Source organism: Anser cygnoides, chromosome 5 (genome assembly GCF_040182565.1).
Source record: "Anser cygnoides isolate HZ-2024a breed goose chromosome 5, Taihu_goose_T2T_genome, whole genome shotgun sequence".
Classification (NCBI taxonomy): Eukaryota; Metazoa; Chordata; class Aves; order Anseriformes; family Anatidae; genus Anser; species Anser cygnoides.
This window is the reverse complement of record NC_089877.1, coordinates 49,407,527-49,424,469: the sequence shown is the minus strand read 5'-3', so window position 1 is coordinate 49,424,469 and position 16,943 is coordinate 49,407,527. Positions and strand designations below refer to the sequence as shown.

Here is a 16,943-nt window from a genome sequence, read left to right as displayed (position 1 = left end):
ATTTTCTTCTCAGCTCCTGTTTGATGCACTGTATTTTTCAATATGAGAAAGTGAAAGTAGCATTTCTTTTTATGAGTGTGTGGTAGTGCCCTTGTGCATTTGATTTCTCTCCCATGCATAAACATAGTGCACATGTATGAATAATTTTGATCGTGTTTTAATGTCTTCTTGTTTTACTGCCACCAAATCCTCATATTACTGCAGTGTGGGTACTTAAAAACAGAATTTCTTTGGAAATAAGTGGTTCCTCAGAGATTGCATTCAGATACAAGTATGGTAAGCAACTCAGCAGTGAAGTAATCTCCCTCATTTATTTTGCATTGACATTTTTATAGGACTATCAACAAGATGTTTTTAGAGATGTTCCTTTTTTTTTTTTCCTGAAAGAAGTGTTGCTTGTAAGCCTTATGCTTAGGAATACTGCATGAATTCTTCCTAGTAATGAAATAAGCAGAGGAACAGTATAAAGAATAGCAATTACTAGTACAGATTCTGCTTGTTTGCTTTGGAGCATTTGCACGGGTTCTTCTTTCCAGGAGGTGTTGTACCTGTTTGTGGGTAAAATTCATGTTTTGAGTGTGCTGTATGTAGTATGAATTTGTTTTCTCCAAGTTAATGTATGCATTTACATGGCAGTGTTCGCAATGAATTTGGAGAGTATAAAAACAAAAGAAAGCTTAGTAAGCACTTTCAGAACTGTTATTGGGATGCAATAGAGAAAAGGAAATCCTGTCCTCTGTTATACTTCGTTTTGGTGTAACAGTCTGATAGCAAACACAAAAGTTGACAATAAAGGGGCAAAACTTGCAATAAATATACCGATGAATAAATGGCACCTAAGCAACTTAAAGTAGTGGAAAACGATGAGTTTTCTTCAGCTATTAACATCTCTAGCTAACCAGAAGCAGCAACTTCAAAATTAAACATCTCCTATGTGAATGAGAGTGAGAAAATCAAAGGAGGTTTGCTAACCTCTTGCTTGATTTCCCCCTTCCCTCCCCTGGTTAATGCGCTCTATCATTTTTTTCAGTAAACGTGTTGCTGTTTTCACACTGCTGTCCATAATACTCTCTGGTTTTCAGTTTGAACACTTCTAGTTACTGACTTTAAGCTGGGCACAAGCCCACGACTGACCAAGATTTATGTTAGGTCTTACACTGGTGTATTAGTACTTACAGCTCTCTCACAAGACTGTCTCAGAGCCGAGCTCCTCAAGTGGCTACAAATCAGTTATACTCTAATCTTTTTTTTTAATGTATTGAACTGCTGTAATATATATCAGTGTTCCAGTGCTAGTGTTTATCGTTTCTTCTTTTCCTGCAACATCGTACTTTGTGCTTAATTAACTTCTTAGTGTTTCTTTTCCCCAATGTTAACCAATGTAAAAACGTTTTCTTTTTCCTGCCCTGCTGCTTTTTCAGTCCCATCTCTGTACTTATTCTCATTTGCAATTTTTTGAATTCAGACCACCAAGATTGTCTGAAGCTCTTAGGTATCTAGTGGAGAAGTATTACCATTAAAAGTAGTTTTATCTGTGTGAATTTTTTCCCTTTGCTGTACATCAGGTTTGCTTTTTAGCCATCCTGTGTTATACTGCAGCACCAACACCTGTTTTCTTCTCTTGTTTGCCAGTGGTAAGTTCTCAGCTTAGAACAGAAATTCTTCGTAGTGCTGAAATGTCACCCTGGGAGTCCTGCTCTCCCTCCATCCCATTTCTTTTCCCCAGCTCTTGGTTTTTCAGAAATGCGTTACGAGTTCGCAAGCTTAAAAACCACTCTGGGAAAGAACTGAGCAATGTGTGTTTTGCCTGGAAAATGGCCGTGTGGTGCAAAGAGTCCACTCCGCACCACAGCAGAGCACAGTGGGAGGTTGTAGCTGCTGCTGGGGTTTGCATGAAGCCCCTCCTGCTATAAGGGCTCGTAGGCTTCCTTTGCCCCTGCATTAGGTTCCCTCTCTGAGAGCGGGGCATGGCCAGTGGCAGGCGTGCTTCTTCACAGGTGTCACCCCTGGTTTGTGCTCACTGAAAGGATGCCTTTCTGTTCCTCCCACCCTCTTCTCTTCTGTGTCACCAGTGAGAGGGCTGAACCACACACAATGCTTAGAATTTGGCCTTGTTTGTGTTTTTGCTAAGCAATGCCCGTGACTCAATATTTGATCTCTTGCTTCAGATTAGCTCTTTGGGTTCTGCCAGGTTCTGCTCCAGGGATGCATCCCAGCTGCTTCGTTGCTGTATAGAATCTTGTATTTTATCACAGCATACTTCCTTCATGGTTTCTGCTGTTCTTTTCTGACCTTTGTATCTCTAAGACAGGTTGTAAAACCACCGCCACATCGCTCACTGCTGAAGTTCCCCATGCTTTTATCAGGCTTGATATTAAAATGAGTGACACCCTATACCTTCAAGTTGGTATTCTAAACAAAATTATTGCATTTACTGCATGTCTTCTTTCTACTTTTGTGGGAGATTTTATATTTTCATCTAAATATAGATAACTCTATAAAGTTTATGACCATACAGATTGACTGATGTGTAATGCAATATTAAATATTTACCAGAGTAAATTCGATTTGCCTCGTTCCATCTGTTAACTTATTTCCGTAGTAAAACTTTCTGGAATGTTTAGTGCTTTTTTTGTTGTGAATTCAAGAACTTTACCTTTGTAATCTACCTCTGCTCCTTCCTCTGACTAGATCTCTGCTCAAAAAGAAAAGAAAATATAAGAGCTAGGGCAGGACTTCTAATCCACTCTTTCTCCAGTAACCGGTGAAGTCATTTTTGTGAATCTGTTTGTTGTGTTTTAGTAGTTGAATCTAGTGCTTTGTGTGTATGTATGTGTGTGTATATATGTATACATATATATATACACACACACACATATGCATATCTATATACTTATATGAAAGAATATTCTAAAAATCTGAGAAGGAGCTGAGGTGCTGGTGTCAAGAGATGTGGCATTACCAGCTCTCATCTTCCCTGTACCTACGCTCCTGGCACATATTGTTTATTTTTTGTTTCTGGTACATGTTTGGGACTCCTGTGGACTCACTTCATTTTCCAAAACAGTGGAAAACAAACGGCAAAGAAATTACATCTTTCTTTCATTTTAGTGAGATGAAATGATTCACCAGGTGTGGTAATGGCTGGTGTTGCTGTGAGAAAAGAGATGGCACCGTACAACTGAGAGCAGGAAGGTGTGAAGAAGGACGAGTGGTGGAGAAAGGGAACAAATACCGAGAGGAGAATGGGGAGAATGAGGCCTTCCCCTTTTGGTAGCGAACCATTAAATGGATTTAGCTACCAGTGGAATTGCAGTCTAGGCAATGAGTTTTCATTCCAAATGCATCTGATTATGGCCTTCAGGAGAACAGTAGATGAGGATAAAGTAAGGCTGTTTAGACGTTTTGTTACTGTGTGTTCTAAAAGAATTGCTGCTTGATTGGGCTGTTTCGAATACTTGGGCTTATGCAGCAGTAATGGCACACTGAGGATGTTTCATTTATAAGCTAAAAATTCAATCAGGAACTTTCAAGCATCAAGCAAACATAATCTGCTGTAGTGAATATCAAATACCAAGGATTTTTCTTTCTGTATGAGTTAACAATAGATAAAATAAATGTATGATGCACGGTGATATTGTTGCTGTTTCATGGTTGTGGTGCTTTTTTGTTTGTTTTTGTTTTGTGCTTTTTATATGTTTAAAAATAACAGCTTAGATTGTGGAAAGACATAAAGGATTTTCTACTTGTAATTCAGAAAGTAATACCCAGTGGTAATCAATGTTTTGTGGAAATTATACAGTAGTGTGAGAATGTTAAAGGGAAAGTATGAAAGGAAGAGAGAAACTAGAGCAAAAACAGGGAAAACAGAATTGGATTGCATTAGGTCCATCGTTTTTATAGTTGTGGGTAAAATTATTCATTTTTCTTTTTCTCCTTAACCTTGAGAGAAAACAGACAAGCCTTAGTCACAACTATCTGAAGCACTGCCAGTTGGGCAAAAGATTTGACATCATCTCTTTGGTCAAATCTGTAATAAAGTTCAGAAAGCTGTAGAGATATTGGTCTTTTTTTTTTTTTTTTAAAGTAATCTTTCAAAGGTTACATAGAACAATTGCTCTAGTATGGTAAATAACATACCTCAGAGGATTAAGCTGCTGTTCTGTTAGTGCTAAAGAGTTAATCTGAGATTTCTGTGTGTATGTGTGTCAAGAATTTTGCCTGCCCCTACTCCTTCCCTCAATAGAGTGGTTGTACAAATTTAAAACAAATACTTTTATTCTTTGCTGTTTGAGTTCTTAAACAACAATCTTTAAAACTTAAAATGTACTATTGAGGTTACAAACATTACATTTCTTTTTCTGTATGGAGAGGGAGAGTACATTTGGAAAACGGGCTCCATTCCAAAAGCAATTTACGTTTCATCACTTTCATCAAGTGATTTAGATTTCATTAGATTTCATTGTTCATGTTTTTTTCCCCTCTTTTTAAAACATGAGTAGTTCTTGTTTTTTCCCCTCCTTTTAAAACATGAGTATTTCTTAAATGAGATATAGTAAGCCTCAATAATGAGGTAATAAACTACCATGAGAAACATTGCTTGTTCATTGGCATGGCTCTGGATATACTTTTCTCTGTTAAGTGGGATAAACACCCACGATTTAACCAATAAATTATAAAGTGGGTTAGGCTTGGTCTAAGTTCACTAAGCAAAAATTTATTCTAATTCCATGTTTGATCTATAAAAGGCAATGTTAGACTAAGTAATTATTATTATTTTTTTAATTGATTACCATAAGAGAGATACATGACAAAGCAATTCTCACATTAATGGAGAAGATACCATAATATACTGCAAATAAAAAAATAATTAATCTTACCAACCTTTTTGAGGTTAAATTTGAAGTATTTTTTTCCTAGGCTGTATTGAATACGTTGTGACTGGATCTCACTTCTGTGTTATCATTTGTTCTTTTATCCTAACTTTCAAATATGGACCACTTCTCCTTGAACAGTTTCTTTCATTCTTTTCATCTTAAAATGCGTGTTTAAAATGTGTGTTTAAAGATGGAAAGATAAGATATTTGTCTGGGGTTTGACAATTATCAGGAGCATTAATGACAAAGCACCTTGGTGTCTGATGGCAAACATGCTTTTTGAAGCAGAGGCTTCAAAGGGGCAATGGTGGTCAATATGCCTGTGCCAAAAGTACGCTACTGCTAATCTACATGCTTAGGTCTTACATGCTGATTCTGTACTAAAAGTCTGTCTGTATTGCCCCTTAACTTTCTTACTGCACTTTCTTTTATATCATATCTACTCTTATGGATCTGCCACTGTTTAGGAGGGAGCAACTTTGCATAGATGCAGTTAAAATATTTTCATAATGCTAAACAGAAATGCTGTCAGAAGTTTTCAAAGGGGCATAGAAGTTGGTCTTGCATTATAACAGTTAATCAGATTCTAACAGAAGCCTTTGGGAGTTTGAGTGCCAATAGGTAGACACAAGGAAGCAGATGGCCCCAAGGGCATTTATCCGTATAGAATTCCAATAGAAGATCAGTACCTTTAAATCCTGATTCCTAGTCTGTAACTTGTGTAGCGCTACTTAGTCAACATAGTTTCTTTTCTTGAAGATTGAAAGCAGCAAACGTTTTGATTAGTCTTTAAAAACATTAGCAAGATGCATTTCAAAGGGCTTGACTCTAGCATGTTCTGATGGGGGGCAGTCATACAAACACTAACTAGCAACTTCTGTCCATGGGCTCTTTGTCAAGCCTGAAATGACAAGGTGTGTCAGCTTGAGCGCATGTGAATGTACCTTAAAATTTCTTGCCTCAAGAATGGAAAGGATCTCAAAGTCCTTTACAGACACTGCGGATCATTGCTGTCCAGGTTAACCTGCCCTTTTGCTCCTGGAGTTGTTTCAGTACGGGTGGAACTGCTAACACGAAGGCACAACAAAGTGAAAAGCAGGTAAAAGGTATGTGTGCCGGCTAGGCAGGAAAGGCATGTGCTGGAATAGTTGCCACCCTATTCTCCCAAATATTACAAACTGTTAACAAATACAGGAAATGTACTTTGCTGAAAGTAGTGCAGTGTGGAGACCTACCATACCGTTCATGGTATATTTTGCTTCATTACTTTCTCAAAGCATTTAACTTAATTCTTGGCTGATTTATATTGTAGCTTTGAAGTGTATCTTCTTTAGTATACCTTGTAGAGAAGACGCTTGACAAATTTGTATTGTGTTTGTGTTCTCTTGTGCAGTGGATCACCGTTAAATGCTTTATGAAGCAAAAAATAATTCTGTATTTTAATTTTTTTCCCTTACAATCTCGCTGCTTTTTCTATGATGCAGTAGAACTTCAGTCACAAGTTTCAGTCCGTCCTAGATTCTTACCAAAATGCAATACACAACTAATAACAACATGCCATAAGGTTCTTAAGGAGTTTTAAAAGTTGCATATTTCTTCATAGAGATTTTGTTTTGGTTGTTCTTGTAACACTTCAAAAGACAAACTTCATATGAAATTTTAGGAAGTAGCATTTTTTTCCCCATAAAAACTTTTCGTGATTTGAAGTTCTACTATGTACTACATGTTTCATCTGTACTAGGAAATTAGTATTTCGAGTTGACAAGTTTTTTTTTGTTTTTTTTTTTTTTATGCTCATGTTCTTTTTTGATAATTTTGCAGGCAACACTTGAGGGTTTGGCCACTATGGGTTTTTTGTTTATTTTTGAATCTCGTTGTGAGGACACATTTGTGAATTTGCAGTGCAGTCCTTGAGAGGAAGCTCCATTCGTGAGAAATATGCCCTAGCACTTAGAGGACTTAAAACTGGGATTCCAGTGGTCTGGTTTTGGCTCTCTTGAATATGTATTTTGTGGTCTTGATGAATGGTAGGTATTTTGGCTTTCCAAAGGTGCTGAATGTATCCAGCTTCCATTACGTTCAGAGGAGTATTCAAAATTTGGCCCACTGACTTTCTGTACTTCCTTCATTATTCTTTGAAGTTGGTATATTATTTTTTAGCTATTATGTGACATATATATATATATATATGTATATATATATATAAATGATTTACGAAGTTGTTCACGTTAGATGTACATGCAAGATTTATTTTTTTTCTTAGAAAAGTGCTAACTGGTCACTTATAAAATAGTTTCCTTTCTGTGGTCAAGTTCTGCTCTAACACGTGGACTTCTACGATAGTTATTTCTTGTGTGACTAGTCTTGTGTGACTCTTCTTAACCATCTGTTGGCTTAGAATCATAGAATCACAGAATGTTTGGGGTTGGAAGGAACCTCATAGACCACCTAGTTCCAAACCCCTGCCCTGGGCAGGGACACCTCCCACCAGAGCAGGCTGCCCAAAGCCCCATCCAGCCTGGTCTTGAACACTTCCAGGGATGGGGCAGCCACAGCTTCTCTGGGCAACCTGTGCCAGTGCTTCACCACCTGCTTACTTCAACATAGTGTTCAACCTGTTCATAGATATTTTGTTACTTGGAAATGTTAGAACTTTTAAAATACTTGTATAAAAAGTCATTTAAAAAGTTGAACTTGTGCTAGTGAAACACATCTGTCTTTGCTGGAGGCTGAAGTTTCTGAAACCTGTTGATAATCCTTTGTTATGCATAACACAGAAAAGAAGTGACCTCTGTCACATAATCTGAAAAGTAAAATAAATTAATGAGTCTGTAGGTAAACTGATCAGAGTTTTACAGTTCTGCAGCAAGATGTCTTCAAACATTCTGGTTTGAGGTATTCAGCCACTAAATTTAAAGAAAACATCTGTGTAAAAATGTTGGATTATTTTCTTTTTTTGAATTTGTATAAAATTGCAATTCAGAAGACGTTTTAAATTTACAAATCAGACATCAGGGAGGATTTAGCTGTACAATGGAGTGCAATGTTGCTTTTTCTTATGAAAAACTTACATAATACATAATATTTCTCTTTGCTTTTGAGCCCATGTTAAGAAAATGTTATGCAACTTGCACATAAAATCACATCTTAAGATAATACAGACGTATGACATAACAGCACTTATTTAACACAAAACACACCTTCAATCAAATCATCTTGTTTTGAAACTAAACTTCAGATCGTGACATGACCATCCTGTGTTATGTGTTGAGGTTGCAGAATTGAGTTCTGCTCAGCAAAAAGCCAACATTTTTGGTTGAAAGAAAGCCAGTCTTTCACCAGTACAAAGACATGCACTAGTAACGTAAAAGAAAATATTGTCAACTCTTTTTAAGTGCAATAAAAAATAAGATAGCTGAGATGGCACAATGATAAGAAAAAGATAAAGCTGTAAGACTTCAACATAATTGATTATTTCTGTGGTTTGAGAATAAAATTCAGATCTGCTAAAACTATTGGTATGAATGAGGCCTCCTCTCTTGAGGGTCTTGTATATCTTTGTAAAAGTTGTTGAGGCAGCAGAAGCAAAGGCAAAGAAACTTGAGTTGTAGAAGCCACACCAAAAAACAGCGGGAGTCAAGAACAGAACACTGATTTCCCAGTCTTCTATTCTGGCCACGTGGTGGGCCTCACTGTGTCCATACTCATTCCTGTGTGAAAAGAAGATTAAAAAAAATATTACTTTCACTGAGTATTAAGAGATTTACTCTAATTTCCTATTTTCCTTTGTTAAGGTATCAACAGGCAGCTAAAAATTGAATCCTTCCCCAAAGCTTGTACTTTCAAGGTTGATGTGATTTAAAATTAAAACTACTATAGTAGCCCAACCAACTTCAGATTTTTTTTTTTTTTTTTTTTCCCCTTTTTGGGTTGGTCACTTCTTAGACTTTCCTTGCTTTCCCTTGAGTTATCTAATGATCTGATTTTTTTTTTTCCTCCAATAATCTGGCAGTGTATGTTGTTACAATAATCAGTGGTAGGGTCCCCAGATTTATGTTTCACAGAAAGATGGTGATGATATGCAGGAAAAAAATGTATAATGTGGAGTTTAACAACTTTATCATGTAATATGTATCACAGTGTTACTGTATTCAATTTGGAATACTGTCAAATTTTATGTTTATATACAGGAACTTGACGAGAGGAGTTGGTAGATTTAGAGAGTTACTAAGAGCTGTTGAAACAAGAACTACGCAAAATCTGCGAATGGTAAGTTATATTAAACCACATTCCTATTGCAGCATCAGAGTTCTAGTAGGCAGGTAAAGCATAAATACAGTGGATGAGATAGAGGCAAATAAACGAACTACAGCATACTGATCAGGATCTGTTCTCCACCACTTTGTAGAGCTACGTTTCCTGGTTAAAGTGAAAGTTTTAAAATAAAAAGGAATGCTTGATGCCCAGTCATTCCCTTAGTTCTCTTTCCTATTTGTGGTTATGGTAAAACCTGATTGGTCTCTGACTGACCATGCTTACAAGCTTAATTATAGTTGCCCAATTTGTGATTTGGCCTTATTTCAGAAGGGTGTTATTTCTTCTTTCTGTAATGTAATGCAAGTGAGGACAGAGTGCAGTGTCTTCATATGTGTTCTTTAAATTGGAAGCTACTGAGTTATTGTTTATTTATTTTCATAATAAAACTTCCTAAAGAGAAGGAAATAAAAAGGGAAAATCTTGAAGCTTTGTTATTTATATCATTGTAAAATAAACCTCTATCAAATAAGTGATTCATCTTTTTTTTTGCATTTTTTTACATAATAAAGGGCCAAAACTTACATCTTTTGCTCTAAGGTAACAATTTTCAAAATGTCTTAGATTAGTATCCTAATACTGCAGCTTTAAAACTTCCATCATGGTAATAAGGAAGATAATTGGTTTATTAATTTATTTCTTAATTCATTTAATAACTGATTCCTAATAATCATATTTAAATTATTAAATAGAAGACTTTCAGTGGAGAGGGATAATATTGAAAATGGTAGGAGAATAAATGGTATAGGAATTAAGGTAGAAGATGCAGAAGACCGTGTGGTGCTGCCCATGCCTTGGACAGTACACAGCTGTTGCTGGGAAGTACTGCCAATTCTGATGTAAATGTGAAGCTTGCCTTTTTTCTGCTGCTGAGTTCTCATCATTGTCATATGTAGTCACATAAGCTTGTATACATATATATTAAGCATTAAAGAGGAAATTATACTGGTAGCTATGGATTATAAGATGACTTCTCAAAGCTTTAAATGTATATTATTATATAATATTTATGTAGGTATTTTTGCACTTTAATATTTGGTACCAAGATTAATTTCTCAAAATCACGTTTTTCATGTCTGTCTGCAACCTAGTTTCACCCTTGCTAAACCGCAAGAGCAGCAAACACCAGCACCTTCAAGTCCAAGCTGTCAGAAGCCCAGACTGGTTTGGGTTTGGCATTGGCTGGCTGCCAGACACTCACCCAGCTACTCTCTCACTCCCCCTCCTCAGCAGGACAGGGACAAAAGGATAGAAAAGCTCATGGGTCAAGATAGAGAGGTCACTTAACAATTACCGTCACAGGCAAAACAGACTTGACTTGGGGAAAATTAAAGTAATTTATTGTCAGTGAAAATAGAATTGAATGGAGAGAAGTAAAGACAAAATCAAAAACACTACTCCCCTCTTCCCCCACCTTCCCAGGCTCAACTTCACTCCATCGTTCCTGACTCTTCTACCTCTTCCTCTTTGCTCCAAGCAGCACAGGGGTGATGGGGAAGGGGGGTTGTGGTGAGTCCCTAAAAGTTGCTCTGCACCGCTCCTTCATCCTTGCACTTTTCCCATGCTCCCATAGTGGATCCTTCCCATGCCTTGCGGTTCCTTCAGGGAATATCCATATGCTCCATCGTGGTTCTCTCAGGAGGCTGCAGTGTGGAAATCTGCTTCACTGTCATCTTTTCCATGGGCTGTAGGGAAATACCTTCTGGTTCCTTGAAAGGCAGTAGAGGTTATCAAGCATAAAATACCTGAAAATATACCTGAATGCACTCCACTGTTAGGAGCAACCATTGGCGTGGTTGATACTTCAAAAGTATCCAGACTTTCGTAGGTAAAATTGAAAAGTTGATTACTGCTGTATTATTTTTTGGTGTGTGTTTAGAGAATTGAACTGTGTACTTAAACCTTTCAAACAGCAGAATGCCTGATATTTTAGATGATTTATAGTCATAGAAAATACGTTCCGCATTTCTAACAAAAATATTTATCTTTCAATTCTATAGACGATAGCAAGACAACTGGCTGAAATTTTGTTACGAGGCATGTGTGAACAGAGTTATTGGAATCCACTGGAAGATCCCCCTCACCAATCACCGCTAGATGATCCACTTCGGAAAGGTTCAAACACAAAAAATTACGCACTCAGTAGAAGACCGCGGGTATACACTGGAGAAAAGTATGTCTGAGTTTGTACCTATATTGTTTCTCTAATTGCAATTGTTACCCTGTGCAATGGGTAACTTAGCTTATATTATTGAAAATGCAGAAGGTATTGGACAATGAGAATGCTGATGTTTCCTGTGCTGTGTGTATGTATATTCCATGTAGAGATCTAAGGAAGCAATGTGCTTCTCCAAGCAGAAGTTTGCAGTGTATGCACAAGACTCTTTGCTCTCAACTCTCAAAATATCTTTTATGGTAGAGTCAATATCTCTCATTATCCTTGCGATACAAAAGAAAGCAAAATATGCATGACTGTCTTCTGTCACTTTGAGATATTCAGCTGTTTGCTCTTCTACCTCTTCTACTATACACATCGCAAGTGGCTCCCTCCAAAATAGAAAGTTTGTCTAAATACTTTGAATCAACAAAATTGCAGCTAATGTGTTTGTGTGTGGTTTTTTTTTCCCAAAATAATTGCTGTTAGTATTAGTATTAAATGTGGATTGCCATTTCCTAGAATATGGACTTCCTTAAAATTTAATAGCTTGTTCATTGATTTCTAGGGTAAAGTTGCTTTCTTAAGACCCACTCTGACAGTTCCAAAAATTATATTGATGGAATTTTGTACTTTATTATTGCCTTTGGTTGTAGCTTACTGCCTGGAAGTAATATGTTTGTGTCAAATCATAGAGACGAAATCTTAACCATTTCGCAGTCTTTTTTTTTTTCTTTGCCATTAAGTTTGATCTGATGAAACACTGTTGCATGCTTGTAATATTCAGTAAAACTTTTGCACTGCTCTGCTTGTATTTTATGCACAAGTACTCGAGGGATAAGGTCATTTAATATAGGAAACAAACACTACTTGCTTGCTTGGATACATGCTGGAAAGCATTGCAAGCCAGAGAACTGAGAAACTGATTGTAGCAGTGGAGATAATGATCTAGCCAAAGTTATGATTTGTTGTAGTAGGATAGTGAGTGCTTTACTTATTAATACAGATGGGAAGATTGGAATTCCATTTGAACTTAAGAAAAACCTTCTTTTCAGAACTTGAAGAGGTTGTAGAGTCTCCCTGTCATTGGAGGTACTCAAAATCCAACTGGACGCTGTCCTGAGCAGCCTGCCAGTTGAACTTGCTTTGTGCAGAAGGCCTGGACTAAACAATCTCCAGATAGACCTTCCAACCTCAGCCACTCTGTGAAATTGGTGTGATTTGAGAATCTCTTTTGAGGATGCTGTTATCTGATTTGTATGAAATTTTTGACCTTTTTTCTCCAATAAATTGCCTTTTTTTTAAAGAACGTTGTCCAGCTGTTCCCAGGAGTTGTGAGCTCTTGAGTTTGTCTTGTCTGATTATGTCTTGGATGTTAAGTCATTAAAAGGCAATGTTTTGAGCTTTTAGAAAAGATGCAGGCATAGAGTTGAACATTTAATTTTTCAAAACAATTACTGTGTTTCTCTGCAAGGACATAATTGACAAACTGTACATGCAGCCAGCCTTTATGGTAAATGAAATACCTGGTTTGTGAATACACCTTGATCATTAAAATTAAAAGTGTGCATATGTTGCACACACACTTTCTTTGTTCGTAACTGATATACCATAAACATAAGGTCAATAATGCAATTACTTCAGTGTTTGTAATTAAATGCGCAGATAAGCAATCCCCACTAGGTAAGGTTTTCTGGCTTTGTTTTTTTTGTTGTTTTGTTTCGTTTTTAATTTATAATGGTGAAAGATAGGAAGGCTTCTCATAGAGAACTCTGTGTAATTGATGCATCTTAAATACATTCTTAAACTTGAGAAATTAATGATTCAAAATAAATTTTGGCTGTAGTACGAGATAGGGAAATAATTCTTTAATCATCCATCTTTCACCATAGGGCAAATGAAGGCCAATAAATTTCATATGTATTTCATACCTAGCTTTTACTTTCAGTGCCAAAGAAATTTTTCAGCCATCCTTTGATTTAAAAAGAAAAAGAAAAAAAAAAACAAACCTACAATTAAAATTAAAATCTTCACAGTGTTAGACTATACTGTCTTAGTTTTACTGATTTCTTATATGCTGAATGAAACTTGCTTACAGAACTTGGAGGGTAACTCCAAAAGGTTTATGGAAGAAGGGATAAAGATTACTTTCTGTTCTATAATTATTTCTGCATAATATTGTTGAAATTTGTTTCCTAATATTCTGAAGTAATTTATAAGGAAATCATTTATGCCGAGTCACACATTTTCCCAAACATTCAAAGAACTACTTGACTTACCACAGTAGATACTAAAGAACAGTCAGTTCCTCTGTTACAGCATATAGTTAGTGTGAAACTTTTTTTTCCTGGAATGTGGCCTTGTTATTATTAGCTGCATTTATTGCAGATTTCCATTAGTGAGTACTTGATACAGCAGTAACCCCACATAATTGTGGTGCATACCACATTATCACATTGTAATACAAAGCAGAACAGCCTTTACCTTCAAAGATTTCTAGCAATTCTGCTTCCTTGGTCAAAAATACTTACAGCAGGCTTCTAAGGCTCGGTCTTTCAAACTTATTTATGTTCTTCATTATCAACTTAGCCTTCTGCAGAAACATGCCTCCTTTCAAAAGCATGGCTTTGTCCAGTGTAATTTTCTCGTTCTTGGGAAATGTAAGCAAGGAGTTACATAGTTTCAACAAAACACTTAATTAAGTGCTTTTCTTTGGTCACATTAAAGTGATTAATACCAGATCAGACAACATGGTTAGCCTAGTATCTCATCTCCAACAGTGATCAAAAGCAAGTACCTAAGACGATGACTACAAAGACAGACCTATAGGAGACTTCTTCCTAGGTATTACTCTGACCTCCAACCATTTGAGTCTGAAATCTACTATTTTGTTTTAAATATGCTGCCCTATATATTAATTAAGTGAATTCACTTCTTTTGAGGATGGTACGTGGTGTATGACTAATAACATTTATTATTTTATAGGCCTCTGTTACTGCCTCTTCAGTTTTCTTTATCCTCGGTTAAAGATGTGTTAAACTGCTTGGTTTGCCTTTGCTTGGTAGTCATTTTGTGATACCAATTGCCTTTTTTGCTCTGCCCTGTTACTGTGGAGCTAATTCATTCATATGCCTGCATCTGTCAGGGAAGACAGAAAAATGTCTGAATTCGGTCATCTATATTGAGCTTTTTGTATACATGAGCCAAAGGATTTTCCACACAGTATCTGCATGAAGAGGATTTTCGCTGTTTGAGACAAGCATTAACTTATTTACAAATATTTATTGACATTCAAAGTTTTTCAAAATATTTATAGGTATTCAAATAGGAGAAAATAATGTTGGCTTTCCTTTTGATAAGCTTTGGGGTAACTTCCCTATGTTCTCTGAGGAAGTAATTTCCCCAGTAAATATTTCCAATTGCTATACTGCTTGCCGGAAATCATTGCCAGTGAGTTATATTAGATCTATTACCAAGTTGCTAGACTCTGCATCGAAGACTGGATAGGTAAATGGGGAGCTTTCTGCTTCCTCTTCATTCGTCATTCCCTGTCCTGGGTGATTCTTAATCCTGTGTAACTGCGCTTTGGAATTTCTTTATGTAAAAAATAAGAAGGCCTTCTAAGATTTAGAAAACTCTTAAAAATCTTATAAGCAGCTTCTACTGATTTTACAAATAATAATAATAACAAAAATCCAATGACAAAACAACTCATAATCCCTTGTGCCTTATCTGCTTTATATTACCACAGTGCTTTTACAACCTTGCTTTCAAACTCCCTGGACTCCAGATGCATTTTACTTTCCATTTCCTTTCAGTTATTTAATTACTAAAGTTTCTAGTGCATTTAAAAAATTTAGAGAGTTTAGAGAAGGAAAGCTGGAGAGTTAAACACAAAACACTTGAGAGAGAAAAAATTCCTACCGGTCATCTAGTCAATGCAGATTACTATTGTCTATCCACTGGTGTAGAAAAGTATTCAGAGAGCATCCAGTGTTCAGAGAAAGTAGTAAAGTTTGCAGCCTAGTCCTATGCAAACATTCAGTATTAACTCACAAGGAATTATATTTCATTGAAAATAAATACTTTATTGGCTTGCAAGTAAGAGGGATGATGGCAAACAGGCAGAGATTACCATGGCTCTATTTAAATGTATTCACAACTATTGAATACATCAGGAGAACAATTCTCAAACAATAGCCAATGAAAGGTTAATAGAAATACTTATCCACATACTGCCTGAAATACAAAAATTACCTTGCTCTTGTGAGAGATTCTTGTTGACCTTTGAATCAGTGATATAGAATCAGCTCAGATATTAGGTGCCAGCAGCTAGTGAAACAATGGGTATATATTTTTACAGTTGTCAGATTATGTGCAATTTTGGGATATTTGGAAGTGTTTTTCGACTCTGACAGCTGTAGCGGTTTTGTTTTCTTATTGTGTTTGGCCAACTTTTCTGAAATGCAAATTTATAGTATTGCAGAGAAATGAATTTTAAGCAATTGTTTTTTCTGTGTAAGTTAGTATTTATTCTCTTTTCTGGAAATCTTTCCATTTTTGCAGTACTCTTGCTGTATTTGTGTGAGATACTCTGAAGAGTAACGTTTTCTGCTTAAATAATGAAATTCTTGTTTTGAACAGCATCTTTTGTCCTCAAGAAAATACAGAAGAAGCCTTACTGTTGCTGCTTATTAGTGAATCTATGGTAGGTAAAACAGAGTGAATATGCATGTGCTGCATGTGTGTGTGTACTCCTTTTTCTTTTTTAAATGAAAACAGAACGTTTTTTTCGTGCCTCGCTTTTTGACCTGTGTTTCATTTTCTGTTAGGAAAGCAGGCAGTTACTTCTGAAACTCAAGCTTCTGTTCTTCTGAGGTAGCAGGGTGAGTTCAGCAATGTTATGAATAGGAGTTCTTCTGCTTTTGGAGTGGCTGAACCTAGCCTCATCCAAACGATAGGCAGGTGAACACAAAGCCCCAGGTCCTTTGATTTGGCATCTCTTATCGGTATGAACCACTGTTACACCAACGGGTGCTATTCAGACAGACAGACAGACTCAAAATGTAAGTTCTTTCTGTTGTGAAAAACAAAATGAAAGACTACTAGGTAAGCATAATAAACATAGCCAAAAATATTTTCCATTGTGCATTAGAACTCAGATGTCACTCAAATTTGTAAATTATTTTTAATGATACTGACATTCAACATTTGCTACTGGATTATTTAATTTTTTTCAAGTCTCCTAATTTCCTCAGCAGTTGATTCCTTTCAGTGGCCTACTTGTGCCTTTTATCAGTTTTTCATTTTTTCCTCTAGCATGATTTTACTAGTCATCCATCAGCTGTCATGTACTGACATTCTCATACCAGGTCAGTTGCATATTTTCAAATGACAGAAATGAGAAGCTTGATCTCAAACCTTTGCTGAGTCTCTTACTGGAGGGGTGTAACCTCTAGGATCTCAGGCACCATATACTAGTATGTCTTGCTACATGCCATCAAGACAGTCTTTTAAGTTCTGTAGGTGATTTGAATGCTTTTACACTCCAGCATAATTTCTGTTTTGGTAGTTAAATAAGATCAGAACAGTTTAGT

The 16,943-nt window shown here is 36.4% G+C and overlaps 1 protein-coding gene across 8 annotated transcripts in view; it reads left to right on the top strand.

Moving 5' to 3' along the window:
• The window catches only part of TTC7B (tetratricopeptide repeat domain 7B), a 138,203-nt gene that overhangs the window by 39,455 nt on the left and 81,805 nt on the right, over positions 1-16,943 (top strand). For all 8 annotated transcript variants that reach the window (XM_066998259.1, XM_048070503.2, XM_066998260.1 and 5 more), the window contains 3 exons: positions 9,068-9,146; positions 11,192-11,364; positions 15,991-16,054. In XM_066998259.1, the coding sequence (XP_066854360.1) occupies positions 9,068-9,146; positions 11,192-11,364; positions 15,991-16,054 (316 nt within the window). The remainder of the gene's footprint in view (positions 1-9,067; positions 9,147-11,191; positions 11,365-15,990; positions 16,055-16,943) is intronic.